The sequence below is a fragment of the Electrophorus electricus genome, chromosome 22, assembly GCF_013358815.1.
Source record: "Electrophorus electricus isolate fEleEle1 chromosome 22, fEleEle1.pri, whole genome shotgun sequence".
NCBI lineage: Eukaryota > Metazoa > Chordata > Actinopteri > Gymnotiformes > Gymnotidae > Electrophorus > Electrophorus electricus.
Window position 1 is genome coordinate 222,986 of NC_049556.1, and position 21,898 is coordinate 244,883.

The 21,898-nt window shown below is 40.6% G+C and overlaps 1 protein-coding gene across 1 annotated transcript; it reads left to right on the forward strand.

Annotated features, from left to right (window-relative positions):
* Nucleotides 1-132: 132 nt before the first annotated feature.
* Nucleotides 133-6,123, forward strand: LOC118240595 (basement membrane-specific heparan sulfate proteoglycan core protein-like; the record flags this gene model as incomplete). The annotated part of the gene is made up of 8 exons (XM_035521507.1): nucleotides 133-349; nucleotides 682-930; nucleotides 2,581-2,859; nucleotides 3,783-3,887; nucleotides 4,011-4,085; nucleotides 5,040-5,117; nucleotides 5,332-5,391; nucleotides 5,922-6,123. Coding segments are annotated over 7 exons (1,014 nt in total), but the record flags the coding sequence as incomplete, so codon positions are not given.
* Nucleotides 6,124-21,898: the final 15,775 nt, after the last annotated feature.

The window sequence follows — 21,898 nt, forward strand, 5'->3', positions numbered from 1 at the left end:
TGTGTTCACTACACTTCTGCTATGATAAGACAATAATAATAACGCCTGATGTATAATTTCTGTTTCTAAGGTCTGTCTCCTCCAGTCTCTCTGATCATCAGTCCCAGCAGAACTCAACACTTTAGTGGTGACTCTCTCTCACTGAGCTGTGAGGGACAGAGTGACTCTACTGGATGGAGAGTGAGACGATACACACACAGTGGGAGTGTGTCAGATTGTTCATCAGACTGGGGATCAGTTACAGGATCTACATGCACCATCGGATACCTCTACACAACACACACTGGAGTGTACTGGTGTCAGTCTGAATCTGGAGGGAGCAGCAATCCTGTTAACATCACAGTGCACAGTGAGTCTGCATGTATGCACTCACTAGTTAAGGAGAAAAGGAAATGTTTGATAACTATATTATAGTTCACAATATATAGAACTATCAGTTACTGACTAAGAAAACTGTTAACTAGAGTTAATAAGAAAAGCTGTTAATTTAACATATTCAGGGTGAACTGTGTGTGTGTGTGTGTGTGTGTGTGTGTGTGTGTGTGTGTGTGTGTGTGTGTGTGACATTCTACTTTCTACTTTATTGTGTTAATGTTCTGTGTCCCTGTTATGTATTACTCAGTATTCATGCTGGAATCCTTCTCTCTGTAAAAGATGAGTAAAGTGTTTTCTCTGTTCTAGATGGTGATGTGATTCTGGAGAGTTCTGTCCATCCTGTGACTGAGGGAGATCCTCTGACTCTACACTGTTTACTTCACCTCAATATCACATCACACCTCAGAGCTGATTTATACAAAGATGGATCACTCATCCAGACCCAGACTGCAGGAGAAATCACCATCCATACTGTCTCAAAGTCAGATGAGGGTGTCTACTACTGTAAACACCCAGAGAGAGGAGAGTCACCACACAGCTGGGTCTCAGTCAGAGGTCAGAATTTAAAGATTTCACATGTTTATTATTACACCAATTTAACCAGAGCCTCAAATTTATATTGGCAAGAAAATCATTTTATAATTCTGAATCTTGGAGCAGTAATCCTGTCAACACCACAGTGCAGGGTGAGACTCCATGTAGTGAACTTACGCTTGTACTGAGTTTACTGTGAACACCATGAACACCATGTCCTGTCCCTGACTGAACTCTCTTCAGTTTATATATTTGTATTTTCATATGAATTTGAGTATTTGAGACTATGGATATACATTACTTACATTTAGTCATTCAAGCCATGTAAAGTTACTGTTACCCATCATTTTCTAAGAGACAGAATAGATGTTTTCTATATATTCTATCCACAGCAGAAATAAGAAATCAAACATCCCCATCTTGTGGTGTGAATCAGTATTTACATAAATGTAACAAAGCGTTCACATGGAATCCAGTTACTTTAATTAAGGCTTAAATCTACATGTAATACACTCATTTATTATAGAAAAATAAAATGCTGTTACATTTCTGGATATATTGATACGTTAAACTGTGTTCAAGTAGATAACTGGTCCCAATGGCGTAGAACCTATTTGTAAACTAGGGGCCATTTCAATACTAGGACTGTCAGGGAATGTTTTGGACAATAAAAACTTTTGTGTTCATTTCTGTTGACTTTAAGAACCACCTGTACCGTCACCACCGTTACTCCTACTGTACCGTCACCACCGTTACTCCTACTGTACCATCACCACTATTACTCCTACTGTACCATCACCACCATTAGTCCTACTGTACCATCACCACATTACTCCTACTGTACCATCACCACATCACTCCTACTGTACCTTCACCACCATTACTCCTACTGTACTGTCACCACATTACTCCTACTGTACCTTCACCACCGTTAATCCTACTGTAGCAACACTACCATTACTCCTACCAGATGTGGTTCAGCTGAGCTGCTTGTGAAGTAATACATTCCATTTATTTATTCCTTCAAGTTCACTTCTCGTATCAAAACTATTAGATGCTTTCAAAAAGCTTTCAAAGGTTTAATAAGATTCCAACACATGATCTTATAGAGAGGTGAACATAAAAGCAGAATTTAAGTACTGTGTGATTTCTACAATGGAGCCTGAGCTGGTTCTGACTGTGCAGTCTAAATGGACACAAATATTGAGTAGAGAGACCATCACACTCACATGTGAATGAGTAGGAGTGTAATCCTGACCCCAACCCCATCTCAAAGTCCAGTTAAAATCCAGTTACAGAATGTTAACAGCATGTCTATAACAGCTTGTTGAGTATGCTAAGATGGTATGTATTATACCTGTTACATGTTCAGTGACTTCTCAGGTTAACATCTACAGATAAGAACTTGGACACCCAAATAAAGTGAAACACAACTGAATTCATCAGATTATAAACAAATCTGATATAAACAGTTAATTAAAAGTCTGTTGACTAATCTACTGCTTCACTACTGCTACACCATGTTACTGAGAGTCTATTGTTCTTATTTTAAAATGTTTAAAATACTCTTATACTTCATCTATTTTTAATCTAAGAATGTTACTCATTTCATAGATATCTCTATGCACTCTGCCATTGCATATCTTGAACTGTGTGTTTCATCTCCATCAGCAGTTAAACCTACACCTAAACTCACATCAAGCCTTAAAGGAGCTGCACTGGTGGGAAACCCAGTGACTCTGCACTGTAAGCTGGACCAGCCTGCTGGATGGAGCTTTTACTGGTCCAGACGCACACAGAACCCTGAGAATGAGACCAACACTGCAGCAAACTCCTACAACATCAGCTCAGTGGCGCCCTCTGATGGAGGCCAGTACTGGTGCAGAGCTGGCAGAGGAAACCCAGTCTACTACACAAACTACAGTGATGCAATCTGGGTAAATGTTACTGGTGAGGAACCGTTTGCATTCTATAACTAAAAATATAAAAAAAATAGAAATTAAATTGATCAATTACATATTCAGCAAAAATATGAAATATCAGTACTTATCAACCCTTAGTAAAAGTTGGCACAATATTAAAGTGTCACTACATGTACTGGGGAGTCTTGGACATGTGCATACTTTGGCCACTAGAGAGGAGAAGTCAATAACATTTTAGTAGAAAAATGACAAAGCAGATCAGAAAATGTTTGATTTCCTGAATAACAGGAAGCTGTCATGTCTGCTACAGGACATGATTTATGTGCTTCTGAATTAATGGGTTTATTCAGTATTAAAACATCTGCAGGACCAGACAGCAGTGACTTGTGTGATAGATTTAGATTTAGTTCTGTGTACTAGTGAGTAACAGTTTACAGTGTATAATTATAGAAAACATTGTGTTGGTTATCTGTGTGATAGATTTAGGTCTGTACAGTAACTCTGTTCACCTGACTGTACATGGTAAGATCACAGTCATTTCATGAGTTTAACATCTATTTTACTCATTTAAACTCTTTGTAGACAGTAGCAGAACACACTCAGTCCACATGTATTGTGTTTACTTATTAAGGGTAAAAAATATACTGTAACTGTACTTTTATTCCAGTAATACTGCATGGTATTATAACTGTGAAATGCAATCTTACTTCATTTCTTGTTATTATCATTACCAACTTATAATGGATCTTAAAAATGATACACAGGACTGTTGTTTTGGCACCCCTGATTTAAAAGCATTTGTTTCCGCCATACACTACAAGACTCGATCTCACTAATAGTGCCCCCTACTGTGTTGAAGAAGAGAGTACACAGTGAGCTCACATAGTCTGGAGCAGAGACGTGTAACAAATCATTTTGATTCATGTGTTGTTTTGGTTCCTATGAGTTCAGCTGGTGATTCCTCCTCTCTTGGCCTGTTTGGTTTGGCTGTGGGACCGAGTTTGGTTGTGTTCTTCATCTTACTGACCCTGCTGTGGTCCTACAAAAACAACAAAGGTCTGAGATCAGCTGCAGGTCATTTATGAATAGGTTAAATATTATATGTTTTTATGATACACATCATGAAACCTGTTTACAGTATTAAACACTTTTCTTTTATTTCCATGTTGCCTGGTGCAGAATCTCTGTGTCGCTGTACTGGGAGTCAGTCAGACATCAATCAGACATCAGATCAGACCCAGAGAGAGTCAGGAGGTGAGGGGTGTCAGTCACACCACTGCACACTGCTCAGACCATGAGACAACAACAACTTTCCTTATTAACAATTAACTTAAAGCTTTATCTTCTCTAAGACAATTTAAATAATCCAGGAATAAACGTACATCCACATAACCCTCACAGTGGGATTTAATTCACACCTCACACACACAACATCACTCTAATATACATATAAGTAACATTTTCTGTATAACTACACACTGGAGAATACAGTCTGATCTACATCACTATTATATATATATAAGTAACAGGTTCTGTATAACTACACACTGGAGAATACAGTCTGAGCTACATCACTCTATTATACATATAAATAACAGGTATATAATTACACACTGGAGAATACAGTCTGATCTACATCACTCTATTTTATATATATATATAAGTAACAGGTTCTGTATAACTACACACTGGTGAATATAGTCTGATCTACATCACTCTATTTTATATATATATATATATATATATATATATATATATATATATATATATATATATATATATATATATATATATATATATATATATATAAGTATCAGGTTCTGTATAACTACACACTGGAGAATACAGTCTGATCTACATCACTATTGTATATATATAAGTAACAGGTTCTGTATAACTACACACTGGAGAATACAGTCTGATCTACATCACTATTGTATATATATAAGTAACAGGTTCTGTATAAATACACACTGGAGAATACAGTCTGATCTACATCACTCTACTGTATATATACTACTATATATATCTACTATATAATCATCACATGAGACAAAGGAAACACATGCTGGTCTCCAAAAGCAGCAGCAGTGCAATGTTGGAAAGAAGTGTGTATGATGAGATGTTATTGGTTGATTGGTTAGAACACTAAAGGTCAGTGGGAGGTCACGCCTGTGTTTGCTTTGGTTTTGTTCTCTGTTACTGCAGACACTGGTGCTGGACCCAGTGAAGTAATTTATGCTGAGGTCGAACTGAAACCAAAACAGAAAGCAAAGAAAAAAGAAGGTACATGAAAAGGAGAAACTTTAGTCACCTACAGCAGTGACACACCAAGATACAGCTGACCTGAAGAACTCTTAAGATTCTACGTTTTGATTCACTGCTTAGTAACTGTGTGCTTAGTTACCCACTGTAGGTTATTCAGGTCATGTTGTGTTTAATCATTTGGAGGGTTGGAGTTCTTCTTGTGGTCTAATTCAGGCTCTTTTGTCCCTACTAGAGAAGAGCTGAGTGGGGGCAGACACTGTATACTCAGAGCTGAGGCAGGACTCACACAAAGGTCAGAGCTCCAAGATCTATGGTATGATTTCAGAGGTACCAGGCTGTACCGAACCACTACTGGACCTAAAGACCTAAAGGAACACTATAACTGTTCATAAGAAGACCTTAAACCAGTCATTCAAAACCATTTAACAGTGAAGGAAACAGAGCTGAAGCCAGTCAGCAGATATCACTCCATAGAGTGCTCACTGATCTCCACTTCATTCATTACTGTCAGTACCAGCTGCTGTGGTTGGAAGATTTTTAATAAACATGACTCAGTGAAAAAGAAGCCAGTGTTCATTTTAAACTTTATTTCAAGTGAAACTGAATATCAATGCAAAGTGACTTCTGCTCAGATTTATATTAATTAATAAACAATCATGAAACATGTAAGAGCCTTTCACTGTTTATGTGCACAGAACTGAACCTACCAGCTTTGTTAAATATAGGACAGGTAGTGTGGAGCTGAACTGACAGTGATTCTATGTACATTAAACAGAAATAATGACTGATCCTAATGAATGTTTTCAAATCATCTTTGTCAAGGTTGTTGAGGAACAGCAGAGACTGCTGGGAAACAGAGTTCATTCTCCTGTGTTACTCCCTCAAGATTCTACAAGACCAGGAGTTTAAACCCTCTTATCCAAGTATTCATTAATTTATTTGGTTTAAACACATTTTAAATGATCATGTCAGATACTCATGTCTACAACAGGAAGGTATTTTTATAACAGATGGAGATGTAACAGGTTGGCGGTAAAATCTCTTACAGTGAAAGTGTAGTTTCACCATAATTAACATACCAGTCTCACTCTTAGTGTAGAAATGCTTTATAACATTATAATTGTTTTGCTTGTTTGTTTTATCATGTGAATCTAAATATGAAGTGTGCTGGTTGTAGCATAAACATTCCAGGAGAATCAGATTCAGTGGTGTTGGAGTTCCTTCTCTGTAGAGGAGATGAGTGTGTGAGTTCTGTGGGGCTTCACAGCCAACAGACCTTCTGTCTTTTCAGCTGTTCTGAAGCTTGTGATTGAGTGACTGCTTATGTTTGTGTGTTTGTTACTAGAGTCACTCAGAGAGACACATTATGCTCCACTTTTTAACCTTTGATCCAAGATTTTTTAAACATTTTTTACAGTGTTATGTAACTGCAGCACTTTGTAAATTAAAGACCTGGAGATTCCTGGTGATCTTCTGTAGTGAGCCTCACTAGGGTTTAACCCTAACCCTAATCCTGGTGATCTTCTGTAGTGAGCCTCACTAGGGTTTAACCCTAACTCTAATCCTGGTGATCTTCTGTAGTGAGCCTCACTAGGGTGAAGGAATCAATATGTATTGTTTTTATTTTGTGATTATTTTTGATTAAGTTTTATATTATGTTTGTATTTCTGTACTTTTCTAAATGTCTCTGTAACTCTTCTGTGCCGTGGTGTCTGTCTGTGAGGTATCAAGGTCAGGAGGTGATGACTCTCAGGAGGTGATGACTCTCAGGCCTCATTCATACCTTTCAAGTTTGGTTTATTTGTCACATACATAGTCATACACAGTACAACACGCAGTGAAATGGTGGTACCTCTCTCTCTCTATCATCCTCCTCTCTCCTCCTCCTGTATCTCTCTCTATCTATCATCCTCCTCTCTCCTCCTCCTCTCTCTCTCTCTGTCTATCCTACTTCTTCATCTCCTCCTGATCTCACTTCTGTGTTGTTGTATTAACTACTCATTCTTAGATTAGCACCCTTCTTTTTGATGAAGAAAAATCTGATCTGAAGTTTTTAAATGTGCACAAATAAACATAAGGACTCTGAGGATCAGTACAATCTCATGACTCTTCATTACTGAATTTCTAATCCTAATCCTAACCTTAATCCTAATACTGATGATTGTCATGATCAGTCCCTCCCAGCTTCCTTGTTCCATGTTTTCCTTGTCTTGTGTTACTTTAGTTCCATGCCGTAGTTTCATTTTCTCCGCCACTCGTTTGATTGCTTATGCCTGTCCCTCGTTTCTCCCTTGTTAAGTTCATGTATTTAAACCCTGTTGTGTTCCCGGTATTAATGCTGTTCATTGCATGTTTATCTGAGTGGTTGTGTTTCTTTGTACTCTGTGCCTTCGTGTTTCCTAGTCTTTGTTATAGCCTGCTTCCCCTGTTTGCCTTCATGTGTTTTGTTTGTTTAACCATGTATCCCCATGCTGATAATATGACTCTGGACTACTACATCGACTCAACAACAAGGGAATATGGAAGCTGGGAGAAACTAATCATGACAATGATGTTCTCTAGTGGTCATCCCCAGTGAGACTCAACACTACAGACTGAAGGATATGAAGTACGTATCACAGTCATTATCACAGAACTGGACTGTGCCACCATTAATAATGACACCAGAACCACTACTATTACTTTATAATAGTGTCAGTATCACAGAAATGGACTGATCCACTGGTTCAGGAGGACACTACATCTGGTCACCACAGATCAGCCCCACTGCAGTACTGAGCTTCTCCCCCTTGTCAATCACTCCATCGTGTTGCACCCTTGTTTGGTGATTAGTATTATTGTGTTTAAGCTTCTTGTGTAGTTTAGTTGGGGAGTCTTGCTGCTACTTTGTAGCAATCCCGAAGTGTTCTTTAAGTCTTTATAAGTCTGACTTTTTGTGATCTGACTTGTTTGTTACTGTTGATTTGTCTCCCTGTTACTTTTTTACTTCTGGTATTTTTGACCTATGCCTGCTGTTTTACATTGTGATACTGGATGTGTGTTTAGGATTTATCCACCATGCATTAAACTCTCACTTTGGTTAAACTTTGGTTCCTCACATGTTGTCTGGTCTCGTGTGTGTTTAACATGGATGTTACGTTCCTCTTTGTTGTCAGGCCTGGTTTTCTCAGTATGTGTGTGAGGGCACTGAGACTCAAAACAAAACATCTGTACCCTTTTCATTGGTTGGATCATTTTATTGATGTTTTAGTAATACAAGCCTCAAGAAATGATATTTCCAATAAAGAATTTTATTGGTGTTTTCTTTTGTTTCATTATTATTGTTAGACACTGAAGCCTTTCTGCCTTCAGCCACCCAATGCAAGGTCTCTGCTTATCAGCCATGACATGATGGCTTGACCGCGAGCTGGTCTCTCAAGGTCATCTGCTCCCTCTTCTTGCGTACTTTACCCCTCCCTTTCTCTTACAACAGCAGAGAACACAGCCAGGGGGTTCAGGAAGCCTTGGGGGAGCCGGCACCACGTGTATTGCCCACCCTGAAATGTAAATGCGAAAAGTGGTTGGCTGTCTGGGGGGACTGGTAGAGAGAAACAGGCAGAGCAAATATCCACAACAGTAGAATAGTGGTGGTGTGCAGGTATAGAGGTTAAAATGGCAGACACATCTGGCACCAGCTGGGCTATAGGAACTACTATGTCATTAATGTGCCTGAGATCTTGTGTAAATCTCCATCCCTTACCGCCTGGTTTACGCACTGGGTTTACAGGGGTATTGTAGGGTGACACAGTGGGAATGATTACACCTTGGGTAAACAGGGAGTCAATGATAGGTGACAGACCTGCTTCTTTTTCAGGAGATAGCAGATACTGTTTACAGTAAACAGGGGTACCATGCTTGAGTCGAACCTTATAGTGAGGACAATGTATAAACCCCACATCATTCTTATGGGCAGCCCACAGAGATTTAGGAATGTCTTCCAGCTCAGGAAGTATAGAGTGTTCTGCTGTGTTGCTAGGCTGGCCCAGCATTTCTGTAAACATAGAGATATTTGGTCTGGAATGGATCATCATTTTGCCCTGCTCAACAGAGAGAGAGAGATTCATTTTAAACATCAAATCGCGACCCAACACCACCTGAAGAAGGATACCTGGGAAGGGCAAGAAGAAGGGGAAAAGACGCACTTCCCCAAATTGTGTCCGCAATATCTGTGTTCTCGGGTACCTTCCTGACTCCCGCAGTAGGAGAGCATGGTCCAGTTGCGGAAGTGGAGGAGTCACACGGGACTATGTCTGACCAAAACGACTGGTATAATGATTTCCAGTCCTCGGAGTCGGGCACTGCGGACTTCTCCCTTATCGCAATGAGACCATCACTCATCCTGGTGTCAATCCATGGAATCACAATGGGGGAGGGACCCGCTGGGTACTCAGCGGTGGAATCCGTAGGGTCCTACATGGACCTCACAGAGGGCTATGCGGAGTATGGAGAGCAAAGGGAGTGCAGTGACGTCACTCTGGAGTTGGACCGGTGGTCCGATCGTGAGGAGGACCCGTCGATGGAGGTGGAGGAGGTACCTCAGCGGGATCCCTCCTCTCAGACTGATACCATGGGCTCCAATGGTGATGAGCCCCCAGCAACCAAGGCCTCTCCTAAGGCTCTGCCCAGGGCAAGGTGCTCTAGGGGGAGACCTCCCCTCCCGAACAACATCACGAGCTCCGAGGACGACGAGCCCCCAGCACCAAGCTTCACAGACTGTTTAATTTGTGTAGTGTTGTGCCTGTTCCCGTCACCATGTCTCTCCCCGTTACCATACATGTGCCTGTCCTGTTGTTCTGCTCTGTGTCCATGTCAGTCCCCATCAGTGTGTGCATTCCTGTGTCTGTCATTGTGTTAGTCCCAGTGTTCCTCCCTGTGCTCCTGCTCATGCTAGCCCGGGGCGGACTGCCCTGTCCTCTGGCCTCGCCGTTTGACGTTGGTCTCGGATCTGCAGCCCGTTCGGCTGGCGCACCAGGAGTCACGCCCTTCAGGGAGAGGTTCTGTCACGTTATGGCCCTGCCCCCTCCTCAAACGTCTTGGTGTGTGTGTGGGTGTGTGATCGTCCATGTTGCTACAACCTCTCATGTTATCCACCTGTTTTGCATTATGTGTAATCGTCTTTAGTGTATATACGTCTCCTGTGTCGTAACGTGTTTGTTGGTGTTTGAGATGCGCATAGCGTTAGGGCCTTGTCTTTTGTTTTTGCATGTTCATAAGAATAAACACCTGTTTCACCGTGCCTCATCCCTGCATCCCACGTATCCTCGAAACATCACAGGTTAAATGGAGAACCAGGAATAACTACAAACTGTTGCATCAAAAAAATTGAGGGGTCATCTGGACTTTTAATGGGCAGAGAGTGCATTTTAGGACAGTCTGCAGGGACCCCTGAGCTAAAGGATGAATAAGTGGCACTGGAGTCCAAAAATGAATAATGAATTATTGACCAGCAGATCAATAACAGGAAGCAAATGAATATCATTAACTAGGGTGGCATTTAAACCTGTAAACTGGTTCGGATCAGAGCATATATGTGTCCTATGTCTATTATCTAAATCTACAGGATGACGGGGGAAAAGTGAGGCATGTTCTAAGGATCTACATAGAAAGGAAAGAGACAAGGTTAGTAAAGATTAGATGTTTCTGCATGAATGAGCCACAAGCTGTTCCCATACCAGCCATGAGCCAATTCTGTGCTTAAAGAGAGAGACAGGGAGAGAGATAGAGAGAAAGGGAGGGGTAAAGGAGACAAGAAGAGGGAGCAGATGACCTTGGGCGACCAGCTCGTGGTCAAGCTGCCATGTCATGGCTGATAGCCAGAGACCTTGCTTTGGGTGCCTGAAGGCAGAAAGGCTCCAGTGTCTAACACTTCCCTCTTTGATTCCAACAGGAATCACATATCAAAATATATAGACCTTTCTAATACGCAGGCACCAAGGCAACATTAGCATGATTAATCACAGAGTTAGAGATGCAAATTATGAAGAAGACAGTAGTGACAATAAACAGGTGCCACAAACAAGAATCAACACAATAATCAAGATTATGGGTGAACATATGTTTATGAGTCAAGATCCCCAAAGGTCGACAATAGCTGACAAGGCCCGTCAGCCAACTGAACCAAGAATCATCAGCAGGTGGCGGCTCAGTAATAGCAGCTTTCATGTGTGAAATGATGTCAGTAATGTTGTTATAGTAACTAGGGATGTCAAAGCAACACGTTTCATTAATGACCTTGCAGATGCCTCCCTCTTTTGCCAAGAGAAGATCTAGGGCTGGGCGGTTTTGCGAAACAGCGGATCTTCTCTACCTCATCATTGAGCAATGCCAGGGCATTGAGGTAATAAAAGAGTGTTAACAGGCAAATGTAACATTCTCCGAAGGGTGCTTCAATATTGCTTGTTAATGTTAAGTTGCAATAAAAGACAGACCAGCTGTTCTCTTTAATAAATTCTGAAGTCTGAATCTTCAATCCCCCGCTGACTGGGGATTTAGGAAGGACATTTATTGGTGGCCCAGTACTACAGGGACCTTTGGCTGTGGACCCACACCGTTATCAGCACCAACTGATCTATGACCTAAGAGCTGCATTGTTCTGTGTGAGGGTTGAAAGTTCCAAAAGTGCATTTTGAAGGTAAGCAGACACCTTTTAAAGTTCTGCATAGTTGGAAATTTCAGACCTTTGTTTACAGAGTTTTGTAGTGGTTGGGCCTAGGTGTCACGGAACGCTTGCCTTCCGCGAGGCACGTGGTTTGGCTAGCCACGTGCACTGGGAGGACTTTCGTTTGTGGCCACGCCTGCACACACCTGCACCTCGTTTTATCTGTGTGTATTTAAACTCATGTCAGGGTGTGCAGCGTTGTTGATGGTGATGTTATATGTTAAACAACCAGTCAGTACAATGATTTAGATTTTTTAATGTCTGACAGTTTTCGGCGAACACCATCATTAGGAATGGTTGAATATGGTATATTTAATTTGGCTACGGCATTCAGCATTTTATACCACCCTAAAGGGCGCCGGTCATCAGATATCTTTTGGGTGGCGGTTAAGTTTTTAGTCAAATACAACATGTGGGCTCCTTTAAAGGTTATTCCTTTGAAAATAAACTCTCCTTCATCATTTGCCGATGCATCACCAGATTTTGCGATTTTGTCTATGATGTAGGAAGCATTTTTTCTAGCTTTCGTAGGGACATTACCTATAACCTTTAGCGATTTCGTCTTCAACCATCCGACCGGTCTCTTCGTTTACCCTGGTCACCGGCTTATTTTCAGGTTCGGTGGGCAGGGATAGGGTCACTCGAGCCATTTCTTCTTCTCCGCTTTTAACGATATTTTAAAAAAATTGCAACTAAAAAAACTTAGATTTTTCATGAGGGTCCAAGTTAGACCTGGTTAAATTATGTTGCATCATTTCGTCTAGGTCACGGTCTGTCACGGTTTTTATCGGACGCGATGTTTCTAAGTTTTTCCATCTGATGATGCGGTATCAAAAACATCTCTGCAGTATCCATTTAATCTTTGCACACTGCTATCAAACTGTTTATAAAGGGTACAGCAACGCTAAGCAAGGGTAAGAGGAAACCTCCGGAATGATTAATAGCTTTTCTTTGTATCTATAGATGATATTTTATTAGAAAACAGTTTTATCCACTTTTTGTCTTTTCAAAAGCCGATACTGATGAGCCATCAGAGGGATGTTACCACGGAGTAGATTAAAAGCCAGTTCGCAAATGGAAAGTGTGAGATCCGCCGACGCATCCCGAGGATTTAAGTACTCTGGAAAGTAAAAAAGTTTCTCAAAACCTTTGACATCTTCATCATTCTTTTTCATATTATTCCATTCATGTTCCCACATTATGGGGACAGACAATTTGTGAATACACTGCAGTGTCTGAATTTTATTAAGACTGTTTTGATGAACATCTCCGAAGGTTTCTGAGGTTTTACTTAAAGGGTGTGGCATGCACGATGGAAAGCACGTATCACATCCATGATAAAAGCAGCTGAGAAACTCGAATGCTTTGCGCATTTTACCCTCAAAGTAACCATCTACAAAATAATTTCCAATCTTGGCTTCCCCATTGTTAAGTGCATGTTGAATGGGTATGTTTATTTTAGACATACTCGAGCCATGGTATAGATGGCGTTGAGACGTTTCTGACAGTTGATGTAGTTATCTAGGGGAGGTATGTGAAAACAACAAAACAAAGTGTTTTCGGGCAGGAACATGGTGCAGAATATTTTCATGCATACGGATGCTATGGTAATCGACTTGAACGGGTCAACGCCTGTGTCTCTCAGAATCTCACCCTTGAAAATTTTACACTCTGTTTTCAAAATCTTTACATCGTTACAGTAGTATTCTTTCAATTTCTTTTCTTAAGTCAGACTTTCAGTGATCGTTTCATACCAAATCAAAGAAATCTTGCTTCTCTTTGGGCTTCATCGTATCCACACCGTAAAACTCAGGCCTAGGCTATGACCCCACATAGTTCTGATTCTCTAGGTTGTTTGTAAAAGTGTGGGAATGTTCCTTTTTAATGTCTGTAAACCCCATGGCTTTTGGAATAGTGCTAAGTTTCATAGATAGGAATAGGAGACTGTCCATAAATCTCTGCTGATAAGCCGTGTCTTCAAAGCACAAAATTTCCCCCCCTTGTGCTATGATAGTAGGAGCAATCTGAACACTGCAATGTATTCTGAGTATAACTATAGCATTCTGGATCAAGACATATGTTACAATAATACTCGCATGTGTGTTTTCTCATACTTGTGAATCCTTTGTAACAAAAACGACAGATGTATTGAAACCCGAGAAGACCCTCAATATTTTTAACACCATAGTAATGGTTGTTGTGTAAGAATAAAATGGTTCTCATGGGATGTCCTGCTAGTTTAAAAAACAGTAACTGCTTTTGTTGAACGTCTGATACAACACAACTATATTACAATTCATTAACTTCTCAAATCCGGTAATATCGTTAAAACTAACTGTATAATTATCAGATAATCCTACACCCTGCTGTATCTGACTAGCAGCATTTTCAATGTATTTTGGTGTTTCCTGAGGATTCAAAAGTTGTGCAAAGCATAAAGCAAAACATCTCTCTGAATCACAAATTCCATGCTATCACTTGCCAGGATCTCAAGATGCTCTGCATTTCTTTCTTGAGCGTGGTTAGAAGAGTCTAGTTCCACAGCCCCGTTCTTCAACTCATGTTGTGATGAAACATTCATATTGGGACCTTGAACTAGAAAATTTACAGCATCTCTCAAGCCAGCTATTTCATTAATGGTATCCATCATGCCATTTTAACCTCTAGAATATAATTGTAAAATTCTGCAAAAATATTAACGTTACCCAGTGAGGCAAAATTAACTTTCCTCCTAATTTCTGTGTTGAACTTTTTCTCTACGAATTATTCTAATGGCAGGAGTTATACCATACCCCATTTGTTCCGTTTCCATACAGTTTTCCGTATTATCTGAAGGGAGAAATTCTACATCAGTTTCATACGTTCTAGGACTCTGTTCTTCGTTATCAAAACTGGTTGAAGAATTCTGTGAACCCAGTTGTGAGCACATTCACCACTTAAGAGCCTCATTTAATGCCGCCAAGCACTGATTCAGTTCATAGAAAATGTCATTTTGACTAATCTGTGTCTTCAGATTTTTTTTGAAGCGTTACCTAGTGGGTTATTTGGACGTTTCTGAGTATGATGCCGTATATTCAGTATGCATGTGTAGCAGCAATATTTCTTCTGATGTACACTGATTTAGAAATCTCAACTTGGAGTGACTTGGAGAATCAGGCAATGGGAGGGAGTGGGATGGGTGAGTGAGGGAGAATGAGACACACAACCGAGACCCACACGCATGTTTGAGTATCAGTACATGACAGGCAGCGGAGCACAGCAGACATTAAAGACTGGGTGGTACGTATTGGTTTAAGACTTTTATTTACTTTAATCACTTGAATATTTCTCAAATAATTTTTTTAAATGATCCCTCATTGTGTTTTAATTTATTTTCATCTTGTCACATCTTGTATAATATTAATTTATATATATTTATTATTATGTGGAGGGGGATCAAATCAAACCAAGCTATAAATCATTTTTTTGACAGTTTGTGAATTCCATTACTGTCACACAAAGGGGGGTGACGGCTAAAACAGTTTTGTATACTGGAAACGTGTAAAACTGAAACTCCTCCTAGATAGCTGTTTAACCAGTGCTAGAAGTAACTAGGGTAAAAAAAACAAGCTAAACATGATGCCTTGCTCGCTCCTGAATATCCCTTTCAGTTCATGCCTCTTTGTGGTTGGTTGAAGTACCTGCTAGTCATTGTAGACAGGTTTTCCAAGTGGACTGAGGAGTTTCAATGTTCTAAGGAAGACGCTCGCACTGTGGTTAAAATCCTAGCCAAGGAGATATCGAGGTATATTGGGTAATAGAGTCAGATCAGGGACCCTATTTCATTTCCAACGTAACTCAGAAACTATGCACCTACCTAACTATTGACTGGAAGTTTCACATCCCTTATCCAGTCATCTGGCATTGAGAGAATGAATCGTACCTTGAAAGAAAGGTTAGCAAAGGCTATGATGGAAACAGGAAAGAAGTGGATAGATCTACTGCCAGCAGTGTTGTGAGATCAGAATGATGCCCAGTGCCACCACTATATTGTCACCATTTGAGGTCATTTTTGGTAGACCATTTACCACCCCAGTGGTCAGAGGTAACCCAGGTGTTTCTCATTCAGGTGACACAGACATGATCTTGGTGGACTACACCCAAATGTTGATTGAGAAATTGAACAGTGTGCATGGTGATGTCTTGCGTGCTCCCTCTTACCACAGACAAGCCTACTCATCCATTAATTCCTGGTAACACTGTTTTGGTCAAATCACTGAACCCTCAGAAAGTTGCTAAAGCTGCGTACGAGCACCCAACAACTGTGGTTGCAGTGACCCGAACTGCTGTGCTAACATCAGGATCAGCACAGTAGATACACGCCAGCTCGCTGAAGAAATCACAAGTATCTGACACGTCCAACAAGCCAAATGCACCTTAACACATATAGTACAAAATTTGTTATATGATTTCATGCTGAGGGAACCCCTCAGCTGCACCACACACCAAGAAACTACTCCTTGGCCCTGTTGATGTCAATACACTTTAGCATTGGTATTATAAATTGATAGATATCCTATCTGCCGATTAACTTACTTTTGCAGACTCTTTGGTGCTTTCTCTCCTTGTTTTCCTGATAAGTGCATGAAAAACCTTACTGTAGGAATGATGGGCCCCATCTGTGTGATAATATTGGCATTATTTTCAGTCTCAAAAGTTACAAAAGGGGAGGTAGTGGGCTTTCAGAGTCATCAACAGCAATGTAATGGTAATTTAGACTGTGTGCTCTCTCTGGTAGTGGCAGGAGAGGTAGAACCAGGGAAGGACTGTCTTGTATGTTAAGCATTCTATACACCATGGGTACCAGTCCCGATAGATGATGTTACTGCAACAGCACTTAATCGTAACTCATCAGACTGTCAAATATGGGAGTAGGGTTTATGCTAAATGTATCTAAGGCCGTAGCTACCAGTGGTACTCCCTGCCTGGGCCTTGGATGGTAGTTCATGGCCGGACCACAGGACAGACAGCATTAGTAAGCGGTATTACCCCAGATTCAGAAATATGCCCCTAGCAGTATTACCTGTGACAGGTAACCTGTCTATGTTCTGCAGGCTTACATGATGGGCTATTTTTAGGCCACATGCCATGTAAAAATGAGGTATGGGCATTAGGCCCAGGACTGGGAAGATGCACAATAAATAATATAACAGGCACACAGTCTCTTTGCCCTGCGATCCTGGGGACTGCAGCATCTTCAACTATTATGTGGGTATGTGGTAGGATGGCATATTCCAGCCTACCCACCTTGATTGTTAGTAATACCCATCATCAATTTACCTGGAAAGGATGTTGTACCCCAGCATTAACTATCTCATCTCTGGTCATATACATGTTCGCAGTCAACATCTGTCAGGGCTAAAAGGTCTGTAATTACTGGCACCCCTAACGGGTATGGTGGGTATGTACTGGCCAACCCATGGACTAACCCTGGAGTGATTATGGGTTGGAATTTGTTCCTGGGAGGAGGAACAACTACAGCCCTTAAAATTAATGCTTTGGCATGGCAGGTACTTTAGCCAATAGGACTGAAAGCACCCTGACATTGCTCAATGATGAGGTAGATAAGATCTGTACCGCTGTCTTGGAGAACCGCCTAGCCCTAGATCTCCTCTTGGCAAAGGAGGGAGGCATCTGTAAGGTCATTAATGAAACGTGTTGCTTTGACATCCCTAGTTACTATAACATTACTGACATTTCGCACATGAAGACTGTTATTGCTGAGCCTCCACCCACCGATGATTCTTGGTTCAGTTGGTTAACTGACATTGTTGGCACTTGGGGATCTTGGCTCATAAACATATGTTTTCCTGTACTCCTGATTATTGTGTTGATTCTTGTTTGTGGACCCTGTTTATTGTCACTCCTGTCTTCTTTCATAACTCGCATTTCTACCTCCCTGATTAATCATGCTAATGTTGCCTTGGTGCCTGTGTATGAGAAAGGTCTATATACTGATATGTGATTCATTTGAAATCAAAGGGGGGAGTGTTAGATACTGGAGCCTTTCTGCCTTCAGGCACCCAACGCAATGTCTCTGCTTATCAGCCATGTTATGGCGGCTTGATCACAAGCTGGTCGCTCGAGATCATCCGTTCCCTCTTCTTGTCTCCTTTACCCCTCCCTTTCTCTTTCTCTCTGCCTGTCTCTCTCTCTAAGCACAGGATTGGCTCATGGCTGGTATGGGAACAGCTCGTGGCTCGTTCATGCAGAGAACATCTAGTCTTTACTAACCTTGCTTTTTTCCTTTCTACATAGACCCTTAGAACATGCCTCACTTTTCCCCATCATCCTGTAGATTTAGATAGTAGATATAGGAGCATCCTCACAGGAAACATCAGAGCCTGGTTTGGGAACAGCACCAAGCAGAAGAGACAAGCACTCCAGAGGGTGGTGCTTTCAGCAGAGCGCATCACTTATAGGGAACTTCCTGACCTGCAGACCATCTATTACAAACGGTGCCAGACCAAAGCCAAGGGGATTGTGAAGGACCCCACCCAGCCCAACAATAGGCTCTTCTCAATGTTGAGTTCAAGGAAGCAATTTCGCTCCCTGAAGACCAACACAGAGAGAGTGAAGAGGAGCTTCTTCCCACAGGCCATTTGGGCCCTGAATTGGGGCAACTGATGAACCTAGGGGACCACTCTGTGCACTGCGTATGATATCAATATCATCATAAAAAGACTACAATAACTAAACTGTAAACTGTAAATTGTAAATTGTAAAAAATTGGTAATTGTACATTGTGTATATACACATATATGCATATACATATATACATTGTACATTGTGTATATATACATATTATACATATGTTGTATCGCTGTATCTCCTCAGCTCGGACAGAGCAGTCACAAAGCATTTCAATGCGAGTTATACCATGTATGACTATGTACATGACAAATAAACTTTGAAACGAAGTTAAAAACTTGAAACTTGGTTAATTGGGACTTTTATTAACAGTGTAGTTAATATTTCCCCAAATTCCAGTTGAGTTATTAGTTGCATTTTATGCAGAAAATAAAGATGCAGAATCAATGATTAATTGAAGAGAATAGCAGGTCCCATCTTTATTTCCAGTTCAATGTGACATCCAAAGGAGGCATAGTCCGGGATACATCTAACAGTCCCAAGAGGGCATGATCTTTATACACTCTCTTCAGGGACAGTTACACAACCACCTTTCTTTTTAACATAGTACCTTTCAGGCTTCGACCATTATTTCCAAATCATGCATTATTTAACATATGCAAATTGATATTTAATACTACCAGTTAGAGTTTGGTACCATTATATCTAATCATAAACTATTTTATTTTTTAAAAAGTGATCTCATTCAAACCACCTGCTGCCCATGGTGATAATATTGTTTATTCTGGTGCCAGGCTGAGATGTCCCTGCCTTAGACCGAGGCCTTTGACTGAGGCCTGTAGAGGTCTGACACAGAGACCATCTGAAGCCTTACTGAAGCCTAAAGAGGCCTACATCCCCACCATCATCACCCAGAGAGAGGTCAACAAAAAAAGGCACAGGGGTTAATGGGGTCACAGGGGTCACCAGTCTGAACTGGCATGATACCTGTACCAGGCACTATTCTTAGCTTTTTACAAAATGTCTGAGGCTTTGATCCTCATTTAACTCTTGACTCTTGATACAATTTCCCACTAACAATACTGTTAATAAAATCCTGAGTAACTATACTGTTAATAAAAGACCCCATTAACTATACTTATAATAAAAGACCCCACTGCCTATACTGTTAATAAAAGTCCCTATTAACTATACTGTTAATAAAAGTCCTCATTACATATACTGTTAATAAAAGTACCCATTAACTATACTGTTAATAAAAGTCCCCAATAACTATATTTTAATAAAAGTCCTGATTATCTATACTGTTAAAAAAAGACCACATTAACTATTCCATTAATAAAAGCCCCCAGTACCTATACCAATAATAAAATTCCTGAATAACTATACTGTTAACAAAATTCACCATAAGCAATTAATTACAGAAAAGACAGGAAGTGTCTAAAGTAATGTTGTTTTAATAGAAATTGAATATTCATATTTAACCACTCACACTTTATTTTAGCCAGTTTTATTTCTGTCTCCTGTGACGTCTATTTCTTAGCATTGACATTAGTAGTAGCAGTAGACATTACTAGAATTTTAGTAGTGATGTTGGGACCCTATCTGATAATATCCCCAAAACACTTGCAGTGCATCTGTCAGAGAGTGAAGCTGGTCTCTGCCTCTCTCCAATGATGTCTAGATAGTCACATGAACCTGATGGACTGTTGAACTGGCTTCTTCAAGTGTGATCAGTTGAGAGAAGAGATGACACAACACTTTCAGCTTTTATTACACATCTATACAGTGTCCAGATCATGTTTATTTTTCCCTTAACAAAGATGACAGGGGCTGGAGAATTAAAGGACTTTGGTCCTGTATCCCTGACATCAGTGCTGACTACATGCATGGAGATGTGGTGGAGTGTAACAGAGTGTTTGTGGGTAGAGTGTGTACACAAGGAAAATATCTGACCCAGAGTGCTTCTCCTCTCTGTTTGTGTTTATAGTGCATCCCTTCATACTCACACATACACACACATTTTAGATTGTTTTGTACAAAAAAAACATTGTATTAAAAAAAAAATCAGTTTGTATACAATATGCTTACAGCCCTGCCAGAAATAGAAATACTAAGGTCTGTATGATAGAGCTGTACACCTGTATTATAGAGCTGTACACCTGTATGATAGAGCTGTACACCTGTAACATAGAGCTGTATGATATGTTATATTCTAACTTCTGTAAAGAGTATATAGAAGGATATAATATGTAATACCACTGAGAGCCACAAGACGCATCTCAGCACAATCAGTTCAGTACTTATCTATTATCTTTAACATCAACCCTGCAGTTACCATCCATCACTCATCTTTATGTACCTCTGTGTCTCCAAAACAACAACAAAGACTCTGAAGAAGCAATAGATTATTAATACCCCAAAACATCTCTTGGATACACACACACACACACACACACACACACACACACACACACACACACACACACACACACTCACACACACACACACACTCAAACACACACACATACACACACCCATACATGCGCGCACACACACACGCGCACACAAGCGCACACACAAACACACACACAAACACACACACAAACACCAACACTATCCCCTGGAGAAACACACACGCATGTACTGTACTGCAAGACATTACATCACAAGCAAACCAGATTATTTATTACAGCAACAGCAGTAACAGTTATCAGACCACAGTATGAAACATTTAACTCTACTATATGAATACTGTGTAGACATGTAGAGAGTTTCTGTAGAGTAATAAAGACTTGATGCTTGTGTGTGTCCAGGTGCTATTCTTATAAATTCCTCTAGAGTGTGTTTAAAGAAAAGCTGTACAGGTGGTGTTCTTTGACTATTTGGGCCTCAAGTCTGGTTCTGGTGGGTAGGGAGGCTGCTTGTAAAGGCTCTGGTTCATAAACACCCCTGTCACGGTGTTGGGAGAGTCAATGCAGCTACCCAGCTGTCTAGTCATCACAGTCTGGTCCTTGTTCAAATCTCTCAGATCCTTATGCTTGCCCATTTTGCTCATTTTTCCTGCTTCCAACACATGGATGTAAAGACCTGACTGTTCACTGGCTGTCTAATATACCACCCCAATTCCTCCTGAATTTACTGTGCTGGGATGATGTATCTGACCATCAGTGCCACTACATCCTACAGCAGGGGTGAGTGATCTTACCTGCACAGAGCTGGTGTGGCTGCTGGTGTTCATTCTAACAATCATCTGATGACCTGTCTCAGGCAAGTCCAAGTTATTATGATCTTTGTAGTGACCTCACTACCCAGTGAACAGTTTCACATTAGATCAGAGGAGAGTCAGTGTAAAGCAATGTGTAAAACACTAATCTGTGGTCTAGTTGTTAATTACTTAATATCTAGAGTCTGTTATGAAATACACTGAGACAGTGTTTCTTTGGCTGATAAATATCTCATCTGACATCAG